This window comes from Pyrgilauda ruficollis, unplaced genomic scaffold (assembly GCF_017590135.1).
Source record: "Pyrgilauda ruficollis isolate IOZ18807 unplaced genomic scaffold, ASM1759013v1 scaffold38, whole genome shotgun sequence".
Lineage (NCBI taxonomy): Eukaryota > Metazoa > Chordata > Aves > Passeriformes > Passeridae > Pyrgilauda > Pyrgilauda ruficollis.
The window spans coordinates 8,148,172-8,169,901 of NW_024525267.1; the positions used below are offsets into that span (position 1 = coordinate 8,148,172).

Consider the following 21,730-nt stretch of genomic DNA (forward strand, 5'->3'; position numbering starts at 1 on the left):
CTCTTTTGAATCATGCTACAGGTGGGAGGAATCTCTAATTGCTTTTTGTAGCCTGTAGCTAATTACTGCCCACACAAGGAAGATGGAAAGACATCGTTCCCGGGAAATGTCTCAGGGCCACAGACTCACAGGCTTGAGCTCAACCCACGGACAATTTAATCAAGGTATTCCATCTCCTTAGCCCTGTATTAGAAATCTCTGCCTGGCTCTGATGTGAGCAGTCACCCGTGGGAAGGAACCTGCACTCGCTGTTTCACTGCACGCACAGACAGCTCAGCCCCAAGAACATCCTGCAGTTTGCAACTTCAGAACTTCAGTCAAAAAAATCCCTAAAATTAACATGACCCACGGTGACTGTAAGAAGAGAAAAAGCACCAGGCTGTCAATCCTGCCAATTTCTATCCCCAGCTATACATCAGAAGGAAAAACTTTCATCATGTACATAAACATAAATTTTCCTGCATTCTTGGTAAGAAACAGTCACATCCTTTCTGCTCAAACCTAAACCACGAAGCAGCAGATCAATACTGCATCGACATCTCCTGTGGAAGAGTTCAAGGAAAAGGGTTCAGGTTTCACAAAATTCTGAGGAAAAAAGGTAAGGGACTCTGTAATAAAAAGTGTAAAGCAATCTTAGCTAGAAACACAACCACTCCATCATGTATAATTCTTATAGTATGTGGTTATTTATTATCACAGATTCAAATCTTTAAATGTACTCATTATTATTTCTCCTGCACTTATGAATTACATCCACATAAAAAAAAAAGATCAGCTCCAATTATAAAGATATTGTGATTATAAATACAAACTGCTAGGGAGTCAGTTTGCATGGGAAACCAATCTGCCAGACTCTCCTTGAAGTAACTGGAAACTACACAGGATTTGAGGATGGCAAAAGCCACCTTGGTGTGTGGATGAAAGAGTAACTGGGAGGTGGAAAAGCTGCTCTGAGAATAGGGCCAGAGTAGGCAGCTTCCAGCAGCTGCACTACAAGGGAGAAAGAACAGGGTATGAAAGAGAAGGAGATCAAGTAAAAGAATTTAAGGTTTCCATTTGTAGCTTGACAGAAAAAGATCAGTGTTCTTTCTTAATTTTCTTAAGCTGCAGATGGGGATCTGTTCCTCCTCCCTTTGTACTCAAACTGCTTCAAGATCAGACTAATTTTTCTCTCTCAACTTTTGAAATACATTAATTTACTTTACAGTAAAGACTTCAAATGGAATTCTTAGGAAGGTAAAGAGTAAGGAATACTTTGCATCTTTTTTGTACCAGCTCCTGCTATCCCACGAAGAACATTAATGACATTGGTGGTCAGAACATGCAGTGCAGGAAACCTGAACATAAGCAAGGCTTTTACCTGGTTTACAATGCTGTCCTTCATTTCACACAGCTCAGCTACCCTCAGAGACTGAGCTTCTGGGGTTTGCTCTGCACTACCATTTGAAGCCAAACTCTGTTTGAGCTCATCAAGAGTTTTGGATTTAGCCGTGAGTTGATTTTCTAGCTCCTAAATAATGGACAAAAAAAAAAAAAAAAAAAAAAAAAAAAAAAAAAGGTAAGTAAGATCCTTTAATGAGACAATTAAAAAAAAAAAACAAACTTCTGTGTGAGGAGCTTAGATAAACCTTTCTTCTTTAAAACCAATTTTGTGCAGTTCTTCAGTCATGCAAAGGTAAGACAGGAACTGGTTTTGCAATGAGCAAGTCCCTGACATCCTAACAACTACTAGAAAGTTATTTTCAGTTTGTCCCTTTACTCAGAGGGACCTCCATGGCAGAAATTCCAGTGAAATCAACTCCAATGAAATCAAGTGAGAATAATCTCCAATGAATGGAGATACTTGGGAGAATGACTCCTTCCCCAGCACAACCAGCAAGACTATAAGAGCCTTCACATGCTGGGGAAAGCTCAGCAGGGTGCTCTTTACAATGTCAGGAACTATCCATACCCACAATGGACCACATTTTCCTATAATGCTAAACTTAAAGCCATGACCTTTTTTCACCTCTCACTGATCGTCCCCAAAACTTTTTAAATTTGGACCTAATTTTTATTGAACAAATGAATTTTAATGAAACATTTTAGCCACCTGTATCCTAGCACTGTGTGTTGCTCTGAGCAGGTGAGTGTTTAGTCCAAGCTACCCTTGTACCTTTCTTCCATTCTGGCCCCTCCACACATTTCACAGATGCAAGTAACTCAGTGTGTGACAGAGCACTCCAGACAATAAAAGGAGCCCACTACAAGAGAGATATGTAACCATGGCAATGAAAGAACAAATATTCTGTGTTAAAAAATAGAGGGAACACTGCACTGAATGAAAACAGCAGACTGTCAGAGTAACAGGAACCAATTATTAGCTGGCTGCCACCTGTATTAATTTTGAGGGATCTGATGCCTGGAAAAACATAACAAAGGACATCCAGATCCTTGAGGCTGCTGCAGAGAGACTACACTACAGTCTAGGGCAGAAGTAGAGAGTGTTGCTATTTCTCCAAATGGGACTGTGTAGTTTCCATGACATTTCCATCACAGAGCTCTTCAAACTAATGGAATTGGTAATTTCTGCCATGGCTGTGCTGAACTGAGAACTACTTCTATTGGAAGTATCTCAGAATACAATATTTCTGCACAACACTCCAAATATCATGAAGCAACAGCAGATGCATCTTCAGTTGGTGGAAAATAACACAGAATAGCCACTCATATTACAAGTGGTTCTGGCTCTTTATCACCTGAATGCAACATGATTTAATTAAAATGACACTGGAGAATTCTTCTGGGAAATGGCAACTTCCTTTACATTTCTTTCTGTTAAAATCTGTGCAGTTCCTTAGTCTGGATTCACCAAGGTAGGCTAAATAGGGCTTTTACAGTAACACCACTCCTGTCATGCTTTACCTTGCAATCATCTAAGGTGTTCTGTGCAGAGATCAGACTTGCTGGGGTCTGTAAGGATCTCAGTCGATCACTCTGAGCTTCCAGCCAGTTGTGCAGAGTCTGGGCTTTGTTCTCATTCTCAGTAATATCCTCCAAAATGTGCTCCAGGTCTTGTATCTGAAAGTTACAGAAATGTTTTAACTTATTTAAACCTACAAGTGGGCAGAAACAGGGCTTTGCCTTCCATGACAAAATTAGACATTACAAAATCCATACTGAAAATACTCTTTAGAGAAAATATTTTTAAAGGAAAACCTAAAACGTTTTGCAGGCTCTTTAGGATCTGAACTTTTCCTTTGCAAGAAACAAGGCAATGTGTGTTCTGGAGCCGGGAGACCTGACAAGTTGGGGGACCCTGAGCTATGTGGACACATTCATAAGGAGTCTGAAAAATCTCATTCTCACTAAAACCCACCAACAAGGTTCCTAATGAGAAAGGGACCTCAAGTTTACTATCTTCAATCTTGGCCCTAAAGATCCACTATATCCTAGAACTGAATTTCATGAAAATGGTAGAGAAAATAATCTTTCTTCTCTACCATTTTCCCCAACAAAACTAAAATTTCCCAACAAAACTAAAATTTCATCATGGGAATTTTCAATTGTACAGGAAATGAAATTTCCACTTAAAAATGTTTCTTGAAGACTTTCTGAACTAAAAAAAAATATTGGCAATTTTCATCTGACCAGAAGTGTTTGTACCTGGATTCAGAATGGCCAGTTTCTCCCAAAGCTGTATAAATTGAGACACAGAGATGAAAGAGAAATATGTTGATAGAGGGATTCATTCCAGCAGCCTCATGATTGCATTTGGGGATTCTAAGCCTCCCCATGTCTTTTCCATATCATGAGTCACCAGCTTTTCTGGGCATTGGGGCACATAAGCAGCAGCATCTAATTCTGGATGCATGGATTATTTCTAGCCTCACTAGAACAGAATAATTCTGAGGCACTGCCTGAAACAGATTTTCTCCAGAGAAACAAGATTATGTGCTGATAGGAAAATTCTGCATGTAGACTTGACTCTAGCAGCTGCTGACCTTCAAAGCACATTAGGAAAGCATATTTAACTACTGCAGGAGGAGGACACTGACAGAGGAACCCATTTCCAGTGACCCAGGAGGGCTGGAGCAGGGCTGGGAACTGATCCCTGCTGTGCCTTGTCCAGGAGGTTCATGTGTCTTAATAATCATTTAGTAATGGCTGTTTTCACAGATCCAAAACTGCTACAACAGGAAAACTGCTGGTAGCTTGATATATCCCTAATACAGAGCAGTGGCACAGGCAAAATCAGAGCTGTAAGAGAGAAAGCCATGGGAACTCCATCCAACCTTTCTGTTGAGGGATGCCTGCAGCCGGTGCCACCGCAGGTTCATCTCACCCAGGCACTCAGCAAACTCTGTCCTTTCGTAGCGCTTGCTCTCCACGTCACAGGTGCTCATCTGCAGCAGGGACTGGTTAACAAAATCTACCATCCACTGCTTAAAGTTCATTTCCATCATGTATTCCTGCAAGGGGAAAAAAGAGAAAGAACAAAAACATAAACCAATCAGTTCTGTAGTTTTAATCAGAATGGTTCCACTGACGCTTCAAGGTGTGGCAATGGGACGTTGATGGCTTTGTTTGAATCATGACCTAAAATATTCTTCTGAAAGAGACTTGTCTGTAGGAATTATTCTCAAATTCTACCATTCTGTATTTGTGTAGCTGTTTCCATCCACTGAAATTTCTGCAGAAAAGCTCTATCATTATATGAGTAGTTCAAGGTAAAAACAGGAATGGAGCAGGGAATAAAAGCCACGGGTACCAGACCCTGTACTTAATCCATTGGACAAAACCATCACACTGCCATGGGCCAAGATTAGGCCAAGACCAAGGCTTTCCCACACTCCTGCAACTCACAGAAAAATGAAGCACGAGCTTCTACTCTTTTTATCAAAACATTTGGTATCAGAATAGAATATCAGAATATCTGGGAGGAAAAAGTGCCCTCCAGCATCAGCATCTCTTGTGCAGAGAGGTAAATGAGAAACTACATGCAAAGTGAAAACATAAGGGAATGTCTCTTTATTTCAGAGGGTATTAGAAGAGAGTAGGAAACAGCTCCATATTCCATAGTAGGAAACGGTGCCCAGATAAGTCACCAGGGAATAACACAGTAGCCACAGCTTCTTCCCTCTAGGAATTTGTGACCATCATCCCAGCTTTCTTCTCAGCACATACAAGTGCAAAAGATACACCTACAAACCCACCTCTAAATAACTGAAGTGTTAAGAACAGCACCTCACCTACATGTCCCAACTGCCAAATCCAACTCATACAGACCAAAATGTTATATATGTCCTACACCAAGGCATTTGGAAAGAAATGTTTGCATTGGCACTTGCCTTACATGCAGCACCAAAGTGGCATGGAGCTGAAGCTGCAGACTGAGAACTGTCAGCCTGTCTGAGCCCTGAGAAGGGGCAGAGCTAAATAGGGCTCTGTGGGGATTCATGCCCTGAGGCTGGGCTCCCTGGCATCCCAGGGATCCTCCCTGTGGCTGGAGCAATCAGCCTCTGCCACTTGTGCTCTGACATCTGAACAGCACCAAGAGCCTGCTGCAGCCTCTCTCTCTTTCTTTCTCTCTCCCTGCAGGGATGCTCATCTTGTCCCTCTTTCCTAGCAGGTTATTTCTTTTGATGACCCATAATATTCAAACCTCCTGTTCTCTAGTTAAATGGATTCAGGTTATGGAGCTCCATTAGGAGGTATTCCTCGTTAAACAGACAGACCAGAACACAGCACAAACACAGAGTCCGTCTTCCTAAGGAAGGAAAGCTTTCCTGCTCATCCCATTTTATCATCTAAATGCAAGAGATAGAACAAATGAGACAGATGGGACAGCATGAGGAAAGGAGATTACAGCCCAGCAGGCAGTAGCTGTATTGCAGAACAGGCAGTGGTTTGTGTGTCATGGAAGCATAAAGGTTTTATAAAGGAGGATGTTACGAGACGTTTCAGACTGAGGAACCCTCTTGAGAGCAAGGGGAAGGATATAACAGTGCCTGTAGGCTGCTTTCACCCTTTTCAGGCTTGGACTCACAGTTTCCCATTTACCTTGTACTTCTGAAGGAGGGCCTTGACCTGGGCAGCACTGCGTTGTGAATTTATTGGCTCCTCACGTTCCTGCTGTTGTTCCACATGGTCCAGCCAGGCCATCAGTTCAGCAATAGCTTCCCGTGATGAAAGCTTTTCCATCTGAAGCTGAGGTAAAGCATATAATGAATCCTCTACACTCTACTTGTTAGAAATACCAAGGAAAATGGCACTTCTATTTTTAGAAAGGCTCAGGCACTATAATCGCATTATTGGGGCATGAACTTGAAAGTGAGCCCTGTGCTCCAGAGAGGCAAATGACTTCAGTTCTAGAATTCATGAATCTGAAATAAAATTCTTTCTAATTTTGAGTAATTATTTCTCATTTTAAGTAACAGACTTTCATGTAAAATCAAAGATAATAATTATATATAAAACAGCCCAGGAAGAACACAGTAATATTTAAACTGCAGTACAATATTTGGGTTATTCTGAAAGCATGGCACAGCTAATTCGGAAAAAGTCACCTGAATTCCAGCAGCAGCATTTTAACATAATTATTTAGCTTGAATTGAGAGATGGCAGCAGAGTTTCTCACTCACCTGGTGAAGCTTTTCTTGGATGGCTGGGAGCTGTGTAATCAGCTCTCCCCATTTTTGCTCAAACTTTGCCAAGGATGACCTAAGTGCTGCAGTATCAGCTTGCTTCACGTGGAGGAGCTGGCTGGCAGTGCTCACCACTGATGACTTCAGGGAAGATTTTTCATCAACTTCCTTAGAAAATGTCTGGGGTGCACAGGAGAAATTTAAAAGAGGGCAAATTTTTATTTATCTATTGAAATGAAGACAAGCCATATTTTCACAGGATGAAATGCCTCAACAAAAAGATTTTATCAAGATGGCAAAGTTCAGAAAACCTAAATATGTTCTGGCAGACAAATAGTTTCTTTGCTCACCTTGATATACAGTTCTGAATGCCAGCTTTTGCTCCCACAGAGACTGGGAATATCCTGATCCCCACTTCACACAGAGGTCCAGGGAGCAACCCCAGCCCTCAGACCTCTGGCCAGCTCACATCTACCAGTCAACCTTCATGAGCCTTTTCCTTCCCCCTGTGCACTGTTCCTTCTGTCTGGCCTCACACTGGGGCTGAACCTCCTGGCTAGCCATCCAAGGGGAGCAGACAAAGACATGAAAAGTAATTCAGCATGTTTCTCTTTCCTGTTTGGATGACCACCTTCAATCCTCTACCCTGAGCCCACACTCCAGGGTCAGCTGTTGAGTGGCTTTGGGGCACACAGCCATTCAGTGCTGTATTATGTGGGTGGCTCAAGGGCATGGCAAACAAAAAAACCCTCTCAAAATGGTCATTTTCACCAGAATTCACAATGTCTTATCTAAACCTGGCAGCAGAAATGACTTACAAACAAGCTGCTGATGTTGTTCCTGATGGTGGCAAGATCTTGTGACACATTGAGAGACTGCTCCTTCCAGAAATTCATTCTCTGCTGAGCAGAATCCAACCACTTAATCAATTCCTCTGAGTCTCTGTTGTAGCTACAGGAGAAACAAAACACAGAAACACATTTCTAGCTGAGGCTGGGATATATTTCTCACCCTCCAAGTTGTCTTCTCTGTGAGAAGACATGTGCTATTCTGGCACCTCTGCTCCTGCATAACCCTGCAGAAGCATGGCTTCAGCTGTCATCTATAAAAAAATCACAAACTAATGTCTAGCTGACACTTCAAACTGGTTTTTTGTGTTAGACCCACCTGACCAGGAGTTTCAGTAATGTCTGAAGACGGTGTAGCTCATGGCCAACTTTCTTGGTTAAAGATAACCACTGCTCTTCCAGCTTCCCAATCTGGCTTCTTATTTCTGGACAGTTCACAGCAGTCAGCAATTTCTTCCCTTCTTTCACCATCTGGTACAGCCTGGCATGCTTTTCATCAACACTGCTTTTGATTTTCTGTCAGAATATGGGAAGTTTGCAAAACAGTAACATTTTAAAGACAGAAAACACAACTAGAAAAACACGTATAATCACTTATTCTAACTTCTTAATAATTTCCTCTGTAATGTATTTTATTTTCCAAATGACAGGAACCTGTAATTCATTACGTGTAAAAGGGACACAGGTTTTTGTGGGTATGTTTGGTTTTTGTTTGTTTGTTTCCTCTGGGTAGGTCAAGACAAATCTCAACATACTTTTATACATTATCAGAATGACTGCGTTATGGTTTGATGGGCTTTTCTGACACCTGAAGACCTCAGGCAATGGACAAACACTCTCTATCAGATCTGGCTGCACTGTCCAAACATATGACTGCTCCCACCATAAAATTATTGTTTTCCCATGCTCCTGAAAGTCATTGCTCCTCCTTCAGGCTCTATCCTATTTTGAAAAAAAAAGTTACCACTGTTTTGAAGGAAACAGCTGGCATAATTATTGAATAATGGTGGCAGGGAGAAATGAAGAGTGGACAGTGAAGTCATTAAGTAAAAAACAGAGGTCTGGGGGTATTTCTCTCACAGGAATTAAGCCCTAGAGAATTTTATTCTGCTTTCTTTTTGAAACTGTGAAGCTCTACAATTTCACCCTGCACCAAATGTCTTCTAAAGCTTTATGACTTTGTTTCCCAAGTCTTTAAAGACAAATAAAGACTTAAGAGTGAAAAGCTAGTGAAGAACTCAAAAAGCCAAGGAAAACCAGGCAACTTCACATCAATGGCTGTGCAAATTTTGTATGTCTCTTGTCTCAGTGCAACAGGAATCAAAAGCACCAGAAGGCCACTATGACTAAACATCTACAGGTGATTTATCACAAAGGCTTTACTGTAGCTCAGATTTTCCTGGGAATGTCCAGTGATGTCTTTCCTGCAGTCAACTAGATTAAATCATTATAGTACTTTTTTCCTTTATTAAACTCATTAATCATTTATTGAACACTCATTGCTTTTATTAAACATTTGTTAATTAAAAAAAATTCTAACAGAGTGTGTCCTCTGAAAACTGAGAAATGTCACACCTGTGAGGAATGCAGAGCCCTCTCTGAAAATACATCCCTAAGGTTACTGAAAACCTTTCTTCTTCATTTTATAAAACAACTGCAAATGCTGCTTTCATATCCTTATATTTAAATGTATTTAAAACATGGATAAAATATTTCCAGCTGGAGCTGAGATTGTAAATAAAGATGTAGCTCTGTCATCAGAGATGCAGCTGCAGCCAGTGTTGCAGTAAGAGTTAAAATATTTGGTATTTTCAGGTATTTGAAAGCACAACGTTGATTCTCCTCTTCCACAGGTTTTACACTGTGGCATGAAAATAATTTCTGAATCACAGAGAAGTGGCACTCTGTTCACTCCAAGGCTCTTGCTGTCCTTAGGATCCATGGAGCATGCACAACATCCATCTTACCCCAAATACTTTCCTTTGAAGATTGAGTTATAAAGTAGTTATAGTCATTACTCCCACTAAAATGGACTTGTAGTCCCTGGCTGAAATTAGCAGCCCAATATTCTCCTACTTTTAGAAGTCAGTTGTGAGCTTGCATCCACACACAGCTGAGGAGATGAGGCACTGCCCTGCAAATCATCTCCTCATATACTAACTAATATTTTTTGCCAGTTCTACTGATGCATAAAGAAAAGCAGTGACAAACACATAAATACCTCTAGAAGTGCAATCCTTTCCATTAATCTTTCTTCTGTTTCTTCAACCAAAGTGACAGAAGGCAATGCAGAGGCAAGTGCTTCTAACTCCTTATTGAAAACCAGGCATTCCTCATCAAATACCACCCAATCCTAAAAAATACATTGAATTGTTAACACAGCACACATCCATTTGCATTTTAATACACCAGACTCAGGCCTTAATGCCTTCTAAAACATCAGCAGCTCTTGCTTTAATGAAATATAACACAAAAATAAGTGAATAATGTAAATATAAAAGTGAGACATGATTTCATTACAGATGAATTAATTATGCATTCTCTAAAATCTTTAAGGATTTTTAAGTGGTGTATGCAATTTTTTATTCTCTAGGGATCTTCTGAGATTATTGGTTAAATTTTTAAAGTTACATTTTAAAGTGGTGCTGGTATTTTTTTGCCTTAAAGGGCTCTTCTGTCAGTCCAGACACTCAAAAATTACAGCAAGGAGTCATAAAGTGTGATGTGTTGAAATGTCCACTTCCAGAGATTTACAAGAAGAAAGTTGGTTTACTGACACACACAGAATAAGTAATAATAGACTGTTGCTGACAAGTGGAATCAGGAAAGGACAACTACTAGCCAAAGAATCACTGATAGGACAAGAGCTGCCCCAGATGCAACTTTTTCCTTCCTTCTAGGTTTTACTCTTGGGTGTCTTTTGATTTATTACCTTTAGCAGGCTCTCTAAGTGTATACCATACTGGCAGGCCTTCTGCTCCAGCAATTTGACCTCATTCACCAGCTCTCTCCAGAATTCCTCTCTCTTTTGCAGGACAGAAGGACTCACTCTCTTGGCAAACGCTTCCATGTAAGCCATACGTGTCATGAGGTTGTGGAAAAAATCCTGGAAAGAAACCCCAAGTTAAAGCTTGCTCTCTAAGAGAGATCACACTCCCAAGAGGAGTTCTAAGGTTTAAGTAGTAGGCAGGACACAGTAATCCTTTGGGATAACTATAGGAGATGTGTTTTCCTTACACAGCTATGTGTTCTGAGGTAAGCAGAAATAGCAATTTATCACCAAAACTGGTATTGTTTTGGTTTACTGAAAAACTTGCCTTTGTTTTCTGCACATCCACCAGTCCCTCCCCTTTGCTGTGAGCCAGTCACTCTCCTCCACTACACCGGAGAGAAACCAGTCCCAGAAAACAGTGCTCCTCGCTATGCTGAGCTGAGCAGTGCTGTGATGAACACCTCATACCTTGTGATTTTTCAGGTGAGACTGCAGAGCTGCTCTGCTTTTTGTTAGGTGCTTTGGATCTTGTGCCATTTTCTCTCTTCCAATAGCTACCAGCTCTGCAAACCCACGAAGCAAGTCCTCATACTGGCTTTCACTGATGGCAGGGGAGTTCAGCTCCACATACTTTGCTTTCAGAATCCCCCACATGTCATCCAGAACATCCTACAAAGCAAACACTGTGCAGTGATCCATGAAGGACAGAAATTAATCCCACAAACCCACAGAATACAAAATAGCCATCAGCCTTTTGATGATGCAAATGCATTGCTTAGAAGAATCAAACCTTGATGAGTAAGTGGAAACTGTACTGTGCTCTTACCTCTAATTTATAAGCTTCCTGGATTAAGGTGATAGGTAACTGCAATCTTTCTCCATGGCCTCTCAATTTTGCTACTTGGTTTTCAAAGTTTTGCAGCTCCACAGCACAGTCACCAATTTTCTGGATGAAGGACAAAATTAACTATTAGGAAGAGTTCCATTCCAATAAACTTTCCATTATCACTGGTAGTGCAATGAATCCAGTGGCTGGATCTCTCCTGTGCTAGCACTTCAGAAAATCCAACCTGTTCATAAACTAAATGGACAAAGCATGGCATAACTTACTGTGTTCACACAGCACAGCCAGGAAGGGAATTCATGTCTTGTGTCTCAGGACAACATTCAACATGCCTTTCCATTTACTAATTCAAGAGCAGCCATTAAAAGGAATCATGGACTCAGAAAACAGTTTTATCTTATGAATCAGAAATACTCAGGGATTGAGACAGGATCCCTCTGAAGGAAGGAATGCAATGTGCTTCTGGCATTCCTTTTCCAGGAGTGGTTACCTAACAGAATATAGCCAGTCCTTGCTAGGAAACTCAGCAGGGAACACAGCTCTCAGTCTGGAAGAAAATTATGCCTCTAAGCAAGGTTATGAGCCTGTAAAAAGAAAGCTTCAGAATACCCTCCCTGCTTTGGTAATAAGTAGGTAAATGGCCAATGACCATTCCGGAGAGGACATGCAGTCTGTTAATTTTTAATTTTCTGCTAATCCCAATAAAGGGCAAAGAAAATAGCTTAACTGGTCAAATTCCATATGATAAAGTGCTCATAAATGCTGCAGGAGAAGATGGAAATACCAGAGTCCCACAAAGAAAAGGTAGTGAGGCATAAGAAAAGGTGTAACATGCGTAGCTCTTTTCCTTCCCTGCCATAGCATGGGGTGTATTTGCTCTGGGAGATTGAGGAGAGACTGGTTCCTCCACTCCAACCACTGAAATGTCTGGAATTAGGTCTGAGTATGGATTGGGGTGTAGTTAAAAAAAAAAAAAAAAAAAAAAGAAAAAGAAAAAGAGTGGTGGTGAATATGGCAAATACTGAACCCTCTCATTTTCCTATTTTAAAAACCTAAGTTAGACTCAAACTTTAGAAATTATGAAACTTCACAAATTGCAGAAGGCTGGAAATAACAGCTAATGCTGTAAAACCTCTCATTTCCTTCAAATAAAATTACCTGAAGCTGTTCAGAAACATTATGTCCATGTAGTTCATTCAAGCATTGTTGCAGAGCAGCTTTTTTCTCAGTTAACTGATCATAGAGTAACCTGGTTTGATTCTGCAAAAGAAACACACAACACAAGTATATCACATTAACAGGAATTTAGTTATGACCAGACAAAATTACACAGCAAACAAAATGATTACCTCTTTAAGTAAATGCATTTTTTTCCTCTAAAACAAACAAACATATCCAGCAAAATAAAGAATATACATTATGGGCTTAAAGCAGTAATTGGACAAGAGAAATTCTGAGTCTGTGTAGTATATAAGAAGGAGATTACTCTGTCACAATGATCCTCTGTGACTGTAAAAATCTGGGAAACTGGTAAGAGAATCAATTCTCTTCTGAAAATGGGAAAATGAGCCTATTACTGGGGACTGATGGAGCTCTATGGATTCTGCATACATAAACACTGCAATACCAGTTCTGTGGCTGTTTGGAGACAACATCCCAGCGTTCCTCAAAAGGGCTGCTTTATTATTCAGCAGCAAAGGGCCAGGATGACTTGCAGATGATGAGCTCACTGGAGTTTTGCTGGACATTGCAAACTATATTTCAAAGACCAGACTCTTTCTTCCTTAGTTCAGACTAAAGACCTAATCTGAATATTTTCCAGCAATAGTTTTAGATTTAGCCCATCACAAGAATCTAAAGAAAAGCTTCTCACGATCTGCTTTTGCAACAAAGAACAAAAGAAGGAAAATTCGTGCAACTATAGCTTCTACTTCTGTGGCACAAAATCTAAAGGAACAGTAAATGCAGTGGGGTCAAATCAACCTCCAACACATTGCTATAAATAGCCCAGCGTCAGACATGGCACCACAAGGGAGGAAGCCTGCCTCTCCTGAGGACCCAGCAGCTTAAAGAATATATGAAACCCTCCCTGGCCTAGTCCCTAGAGACAGAAACTGCTTTAGCCTGCAGCTCAGCCTGCATGGGATCCCAGGTTACTTCCATACTTTCTGCATGCAAATTTTCTACTGTGCTCCAGGCCTCTGTGGCAGTCAGAATTGCAAACAGCACTGTAACCAGCAAAATTAATCTGCTTCTTGAGAGGCCAAGACAAGTGTTTTAAGTAGAGAAAAAAGAAAAAAAGAAAAAAGAAAGCCCATTAGTGGTTGCTCATCTGTAACCCAAATGCATTAACACTGACAAGCCTAACAGATGCTGTGAAACAAGATGTGCATTTGGCAGTGGAGTACCAGGTAATTGCTATTATGATCCAGCCCAGCTTTCATGGAGCTGCTCCTTGAAGCAGTGGCAGCTTGAGTTTGTTCCAGCCGTGCCTGCAGGTTGTTAAAGCACTCGCAGAACACATCTGTGCTCCCACCAGCGCAGCTGATGGACTTCAGAAGATCATCCTTTTTATCACTCAGATCAGCATGAAGTTTTTGCAGCTCCACAGACAGTGTCTATAGGGTTGAAAGGAAAACAACATGAGTGAAAATGATCTGTTCAAGGACTCTTACCTATGAGAGGTAGCAGCACTCGAGTTGGTAGCTGTTAAAAGCAACGGGTCCATATCTGTGCAATACAAAATAGTTTGGTGGCATTATTCCTGAATAATGCCAGCAGAACAGAGAGAAAATACCAGGCCATATATGTTCTGCTGTAACAGAAATCCACTGGGGTTTCTCCCTCCCTGGAGGATTTGGGGCAGTTACCTCATAGAGAGCCTGCTGCACAGCTGCCTCTTCAGTGGAGAGCACGGACGTGTTCAGCATCTCCTCCATGTTATTCAAACACCGGCTGATTGCCAGAAGCAACTCAAACAACTTTCTGTCCAAATTGGAAGAGACTTCCTCTGCCACATTATCCTGGGTAAATGCAAGCCAGTTTTCAGTACTTTCACCCAAGACATGGCTAAGATTCATTCACTCAAATAAGGTTAGAGGTTTGCTCAGCTAATACTAAAATGGAATTAATGTAATACTGAGGGATAGACTTGGATACATGCATGTAACATCCAGAGCTGTCGAGGCCAAAGCTGAGACAATGACCCTTTATGCACTGGCCAGTGGCTGTGCTCTTACATATCTCTAATCTCAGGCATGAGCACAAGAAGTTTGTCTTGTCAGCTCCCATCCTGCTTTATACAGTTTGAGGGTTTTTACCCACATTAGCAAACTTCTGGACTCAGGTAGAAGTATCATAGTGGAAAACTTGGAATGTTTCCTTTCAAAATCTTCAGCCTATTTCTACATTACAACCCATACCCAACACAAAAGCCCACTACAGTGAATGCCATTTGCAATAATAGGATTACTGGCTGTTCCCAGTGTCCAAACAGTGTCCTCTCTCTAGAATCCCTGGGGTTTTTTGCAATGCTTAGGACATGCCATTTTTACCTGTGCATGCACCACATTTGCTTCCTGGCTTAGGTCTCCCAGCTGGACAGTGTAAGTTTTCAGCTCTTCCACAGTTGGGGTTCCTGCACCTGAGAATGTGCCTCGAGGCAGCACGTTCATCTTTGTTGTGATCTAACATTTGGAAAAAGAACACTGCAATTAGAAGAACAGCTCAAATGAAGACAGGCTATGGCAACACAGTAACACTCCTGTCAAAAAGCATTAAAAGATTCAAGGCACTGATATAAAGCACCTGGATAGCAGGGCTCCCTTTTCACTGGCAGAAGCTGGGCAGGCTGTGCCTTGGTGGGAGCTTTTACATGTCTGATATTCTTCCATGTATTGCAGCAATTTCAGAGGACAGAAAATCTAATAATTCTAATTTAGTATAAAAAAAACTGTTAGTAACAGGACTTATAGTTCTGTCCAAGCAGTAAAAGTCTGCAGTCTGTTCAGAACATACACACAGCTCAAACTCTACATTGCTACATCTCTTTGATGTGTGAGAATGAGAGAACACAATGGTGAACGACAGAACAAAATTTAAGCCAGAGATTTGCTTTGACCAAAATGTTCTCACTTGTGGGAACTGAGATTTCACCCACATCCACGGGAACCAGCTGTGAGCTTGCTGGATGTAAGTAAGTAAGCTGTGAGCTTACTTGGAAGAAGTAAGCAGATAACATCTACTATGAAAATTAACCACAGGGATTCACCTAAGTGCTCCCACACTGTGTTCAGCAGTCACTACTTCAGAGACATGATTTACCTCAAAGTAAAATTAAAAGACAATTATGAAAACACTGTGCAGTAACAATCTCCTCTGGAGAACCTCTGCACAGATTTCAGTTATCTGATGGAGAGCCATACTACTATGAGACAGAAAGATACACTAATTGCTATCTACACTATCAGAGTGTTTTATGGAACTTAAACAAACCTGAGGTTCCACAAGCTGGCAGAGAGGAGATTTCATCTTTGATGAGAGTTCCTGTTGTAAATATTGCCATTTATTACCCATTTGATCCTTTGGAGCTAAGGTGGCATCAGCCTGCTTGCTCTTTGAGTCAGATTCTCCATTGCTGTATTGATAAAACATTGTTAGAATGACAATTACTGAAGCAGAGTAAGAAAACTAGGTTTCTTGTATAAGATTAGTTTCTCTTGCTCCTGCCTCAAAAGCAAAGTGAAACCAAGTGCAGGTATGACTATTAATCCAAGCTTTGATAAACTTGGACTTTCCCCTCCGCATGAAATATGCCAGCAGCCTGCTGGCAGCCTCCACACCTCTGAAAGACAGCCTGGGGAGCACAGTCGTGTAGGAAGTCCTGGTTCTGTGCTGGAAGGTGCCAGATCCCAATGTCTCCTTCAAAGCTGATGCCTTTACACTGGCTGTTTGTGTCTGTGCATTTATGGAGCCATGGCTGTGAACAGAGGGACCCAACCTGCCTACAGATAGGCCTGACTTAGCTCATGGCAGGTGTCAGTCATGTCTGCTAGCAAGATCCTGAACTTTGGAGTCTGCCCAGTAACACAGAGGCTGTCACATAAATGAGCCTTCATTTCTGAGGTCTGTTGAAGCCCCAGGCTTCTGCCATTTTTCTTCTAAAGGCACACAGAACCAAAGAACAGAACCAGCGGTGCCACTTCAGCAAGTTTAGGCAGCAAGTTTAGTTTTACATCACTGAATCTGGTAACTGATTGTGTTACTCTGTACCTGGATTCTGATTTCAGAGTCATGCTGTCCTCAAGCTGTGGCTGCATTTTTTCCACACATGACTCAATAAAGTCAATGAGGCTTTTCTGCTCAGCTGCTTTCAATTTCAGGTCCTGTGCACAGAAAATAGCATGAACAGTTATGTGAACTGTAATAATCTGAAGTGATGATTGTGCTTTTTCAATCACATTTTATGTGAAATCATTCAGCAAAGAAAAAATCATTTAGCAAAGAAAGTAAGACCACATCTGTCAGAATAAAATGCAGTTTATGTATGAACATGAATCTACAGAACAAACCATTTTCTGCAAACATGCATTTTTATGGAATATATTTCTATCTGAGCTAAAGTTTTAAAAGCAAAGCCCAAGCAGAAACAAATTACATATAGAAATTTAAACACCACTGACTGCAATCCTTACATAAAGAAACAGGCAAGGGAAAATGAGGATTTGCTGGAATATGAGTTTGAGTTCCATCAGTTAAAAGGAGAGTGTTGAGTGAAAAATGAGCAATTCTAGAACCTCAAGCTGGACCATTTTCTCTCTTTTCCAATAGCATGGAAAAGGCAAAAGTTAATTTACAGTTAGCAAAGTAGAAGTAATTTGCAGAGCACAGAACATTACAAGATTTTTATATTGTGTTAACAACAATCTTAAAAGTCATAGTGAGTTAGCCCATGGGAATATGTTCACAAAACTTTAGTTTTAAACTGACCTTCAAAAACAGTATCAGTGTATAGATTCAGATTTCATAATACATCTGTGTTTTAAAGCTAGAACTCTTGCCTTGTTTCACAATGATTCAGATGGCATCACCCACACCTCCAATCTCCTAACTTTTTATATTACTAAAACTTTTGGAAAAGGGATTTTAGGGGTGAGGCCTTTCTCCATCCTGACAAACTCCCCAAATCCTGGAGGAGATGGGCAGCTGAAACAACTCTTGACAGAGTTGATCCCACAGGAAAAACTGCAGCAGTTGTAAGAGCAGCTGTGCCCCAGCTCACAGGGGACGTGGAGCAGCCCAGCCCCTGGATGGGAGGAGAATTCATTACCTGTGGCTGCTGGAGCCCGTTGTGCCAAGGCTGCTGGGCAAGGGGCAGCTGGGATGTGCTGAAACCATCAGAGTGCAGGATCTCCAGGGGCTCTGGGTCAATCCTCTCCCTGCTGGGAACCTGTAAAGAGAGATTCATTGTGGGAAGGCTTCTGGACTTGACAAAAGAGAAGAACCCCACAGGTGCAGCCTGGGGAAAGGGCAAAAGCTGCCTTGGATTTACCACACACAGAATCAGCAGCACGTGAAACACAGCTGGTGCTTTTGCAAAGATTTTTGAATTTAATGGAACTTTTAACATCCTAACCTTCTGCCAAGGTCCTCACATGTGTCCCCCAACAGTTACTTCGCTTTCTTTGCTTTTCCTGCCAGCAGATTAGGTGATACTAACCCTCTCTTCTTTTGTTTGGCCAAAATAGAGGCATGTGCAATTTATGCTTATAAATTTGGTCACACACCTGGATTTTCAATCTGTCTGTGCTCACAGAAGCATTTCAACACAAGCCTTTACCAGTGCTAATTCACACCAGAGGGACTGTGGCTGCTCTTGAGCAAACACATCAGGTGGGCTTCTCTGATCTCTCACACAACAGAGAGGGAATGAGCTCTGAAGCCAGGAGTTACTATCTCACCCACTGGGAAACTCAGGAAAGACTGCGCAGCTCTGGTGCAGGAGAGCTGACAGAATCACTGCATTTAAGCTTTCTTCAAAGAGAAAATTACTAAAAAGTCTCTCTGCTTTGATACTGTCACAGATAAACATCATGGCTTTTTTGAGGCATTTAAAACCAAATCAAACCCTAAGTCCTTTTCCTGTGCTCTTAGCAGAATGCTGACCTCTGTCACTAAGCACGTAAAGCAGAAAAGATGCTGTTCAGAGACTAATTAAAAATCCACTACTTGTTGCAAACTACAAGTAATTATACAGTGTTGTAAAGAAGAATAATGGCAACTCCGACATTTCTCCCTTCCTTGCTTCACATGGTGAGCTCTACCTGTTCTTCTGCAGCCACAGACCAATAAAGCACCAGGACTCTCAACTCTTGCCCTGCACAACATTCATATGCTTTACCTGCTCTTCACTGTGCTTGTCTTGAAGCATCATCTGGACATTTTCCAAATTACGCTTCACCTCCTTCAGCTTCAAGGAAAGAGCCTCTGTCTTTTGTTGGTAGTCTGCACTATCTCCACAATCTTCCAGTAAAGAAAGGACCTTTTGTTCAATCTCTGATAACCTCACCTAGAAGGGACAGCAGATAATTACTCATTCTCAGAAGTGCAACACACCTTTTCTGACAACATTATGAAGTCAATGCTCACATCTCCCCTGTCTGAAGACAAACATGCAGGGAAAAAGAGAAATAGCTGCAATCCCCCTAGATTTTCTCCAGTGTAGTCTTTTTATCCTGGACAATTAAATGAATTTTATACAGAGTTAGTCTTAAAACTGTTTCAAACAAGAGCATCTGCAGGAGGTTATCTTAACTCAGGTATCAAGTAATAAAAGAGGAGAACAGAAATGACAGACTCCATTTGAATGTAACCAAGAAGACAATACACCTCAGTAGGTGAGAAAGAGGCAATGCACACAGTGATGTGATGCTCACATCACTCTATGGAAGGAATGATGCTGAACTACCAACACATAGGAATGTTTCCATGGGTCAGCCAGGCCATTGTAAACTGCTGGAATTTGATTTTTGATCCAAGCTGCTGTGAACAAAGTGCATCCCTGCATAATTTAAACTCACATTCTTATGGTGAGCATGGAGAAAGGTACCATGACTCAACTGCAAAGTAATCTGCAATAAATTAATTGCTTTACCTCATACACCCTTATCTACAGACTGTTTCTTTTCCATTCTGTGTGTATTTTTCTGTGTAGATCTTGACTAGAGAACCTTCTTCCCCTGCCCAAGCTCATGTCCTAACATTGAGCCAGATTGTTTGAAGCTGACAGGAATTCAGCCTGCTTGTTTTCACCAGCTGGAGCTGCCCTGCTGAAGCCTATACTAACAGGAACCCTGAATGGGATCCAGACACAGCCAGCTGCTTAGGAGCATTCAGGATCCTCATTCCCACAGAGTTCAGCACCTGAGCACTTGGCTGAATCACAGCCTAAACCCAAAGGCACTCCAATTAAAAACAACCACCCAAAACAACAACAAAACAGCTGGTGATGTCTCCCAGTAATTTAAAATGGGGACATTTTGGTATTGTGAGTGAAATTTGTTGCTCTAGGTAGGCTCAATGCCCGAAGCCAACTGGCACACACCAGACTGGCACCACAGGGAGCCTCAGCCCTGTTTTAATCTGCACATGCTGCATGCCAGGGCTCCCTCGTGCCAGTCCTGTTTTCCTCCTCCCATCTTCACCAACAGGTACCACCCACTCCTTTTGTTCTGCTGCCATGGGGGCAAGAGGCTGCCCTAGGTGCACAGCAGTAGGTCCAAATATCACCATTGCTCACTGAGGGCAGGGGGAAAGCCACTATTTTCCTGTGCTGGTAGTTTATGGAAAAAACTGAAAAAGTAGAACTTAGCAGCATGGAAGCTTTCTTAGACCAGTCTTTTAAATCATTCTGACAAGCAGAAAGTGGAAATGTCAAAAGAAAAAATATTCTTTGTTTCTAGCTGATTTATCACGATCAGGACCAATGAAAAATTCCCTTTTAATAGAGGACTCAAACTATACTCAGCCATGGTTTTGAAAATAATCCAGCTCAAACCAAAGCTTTACATATACTCCAGAATTCTACCTAAAACCCCTGGATGCATTCAGATCCCAACTCTAAAACCAGGTATTTTAACCAAAGCCCGGCAAAGCTGAAGCCAAGCAGTCAGCTCTGTGCAGAGGGTGAGGGAGCTGCCGAAGCAGAGAGAGGAGCAGGCACAGTGTCCTGCAGACACAGCCCAGGGAAGGGGATGGCAGCAGCAGTGTCACCTCCTTACCTGGCAATCAGCAAGCTGCGGCTCCACCATCTGCTGCCTTTGGGGGCTCTGAGGGGCTGAGCCCAGGGACATTTTAGTTTTGGCTAGCCATTGTTCCAGCTCTGCCACCTGGGCCTGGCACAGCAGGAGGATGGATTCTGGCTCAGGCCTCCCTCCATCCAGCGCTGTCTGCGAGCCCAGGGCGGCGTTGGGCACTGGAGGCGGCTGCTGGCTCTGGAGAAAAGCACATCAAAGCAGCCTGGTGAGCCACCTGGTTTTGTAATCTCCCTCCCCTCCCCTCAGCAGTGAGAGATTATTAACTTCCACACTCACAGTGTGGAAACAACAAACCCCAAAACAACTCTGTCGCTGTGTTCCCAGCCTTGCGGGACTGGGGGGGGAACCACAAACCAAGAAGGAAAGAAGGGAAACTCAGCAGGCAGGTGATCCAAGATCTGGTGTAACAGGTTTCCAGGCAGCAATTTGCATCTACAGGGATCTACCTGAGCACAGCAGCTATACCTGAGCACACAGGCAGTGATGACTCACCATTAACCTGTTCTCCCCTGAGGAGAGATGTTTTTCTGTGGGAGTTACACACAAGAGCAATGCAGTTGGAAGCTGCAAAACAAGCTCTTGGACAACACTTACAAGCTACTTATGTGTGTTCAGTTCCAACAGTCAAATATGCTTTACTTGGGCTCTAGATCATACAATTAAAAAATGGTGTATTTTTAAGGACATCTGGTGCAATTCTTCTTAAACACACTCCTCGAAGAAGCAATATTGCATTGCACATGTCCATAACAAAAGTCCAAAGTACCTGGAGATAAAGAGCAGTAACTTGGAAGGCTGCACAGGTCTCCACACATGCAAATATTGGTACTCAGTAAGTAAATGAAGCAACACTACAAGAACAGAACTACCTGAATGCTCCCGTGGCTCCAGAGCACACATTCAGGCAAGTGAGATGGCCAGTGCTATTGCACAAGCTTCATATTAAAATGAGATTTGGCAGGGAAAAAAAGAGAGCCAAAATGCATTGTTTCAACTATCAGTGTCATTACAGAATGGCAGAACAGTTTGGCTAGGAAGGAGTCTTTAGTTCCAATCCTCCTGCCACAGGATATTGGAAAAGATTTCTTCACTGAAAGGGTTGTCAG

The 21,730-nt window shown here is 41.9% G+C and overlaps 1 protein-coding gene across 3 annotated transcripts in view; it reads right to left on the reverse strand.

The window, feature by feature from the left end:
• The window catches only part of SYNE2 (spectrin repeat containing nuclear envelope protein 2), a 175,985-nt gene that overhangs the window by 51,696 nt on the left and 102,559 nt on the right, over window positions 1-21,730 (reverse strand). For all 3 annotated transcript variants that reach the window (XM_041476401.1, XM_041476402.1, XM_041476399.1), the window contains 20 exons: window positions 20,589-20,801; window positions 18,710-18,877; window positions 17,639-17,758; window positions 16,582-16,694; window positions 15,805-15,946; window positions 14,865-14,996; window positions 14,181-14,333; window positions 13,719-13,928; window positions 12,469-12,570; window positions 11,293-11,412; window positions 10,935-11,135; window positions 10,407-10,580; window positions 9,696-9,827; window positions 7,794-7,990; window positions 7,445-7,577; window positions 6,624-6,806; window positions 6,043-6,189; window positions 4,275-4,451; window positions 2,905-3,060; window positions 1,361-1,510 (listed from right to left, as the gene is read on the reverse strand). In XM_041476401.1, the coding sequence (XP_041332335.1) occupies window positions 1,361-1,510; window positions 2,905-3,060; window positions 4,275-4,451; window positions 6,043-6,189; window positions 6,624-6,806; window positions 7,445-7,577; window positions 7,794-7,990; window positions 9,696-9,827; window positions 10,407-10,580; window positions 10,935-11,135; window positions 11,293-11,412; window positions 12,469-12,570; window positions 13,719-13,928; window positions 14,181-14,333; window positions 14,865-14,996; window positions 15,805-15,946; window positions 16,582-16,694; window positions 17,639-17,758; window positions 18,710-18,877; window positions 20,589-20,801 (3,123 nt within the window). The remainder of the gene's footprint in view (window positions 1-1,360; window positions 1,511-2,904; window positions 3,061-4,274; window positions 4,452-6,042; window positions 6,190-6,623; window positions 6,807-7,444; window positions 7,578-7,793; window positions 7,991-9,695; window positions 9,828-10,406; window positions 10,581-10,934; window positions 11,136-11,292; window positions 11,413-12,468; window positions 12,571-13,718; window positions 13,929-14,180; window positions 14,334-14,864; window positions 14,997-15,804; window positions 15,947-16,581; window positions 16,695-17,638; window positions 17,759-18,709; window positions 18,878-20,588; window positions 20,802-21,730) is intronic.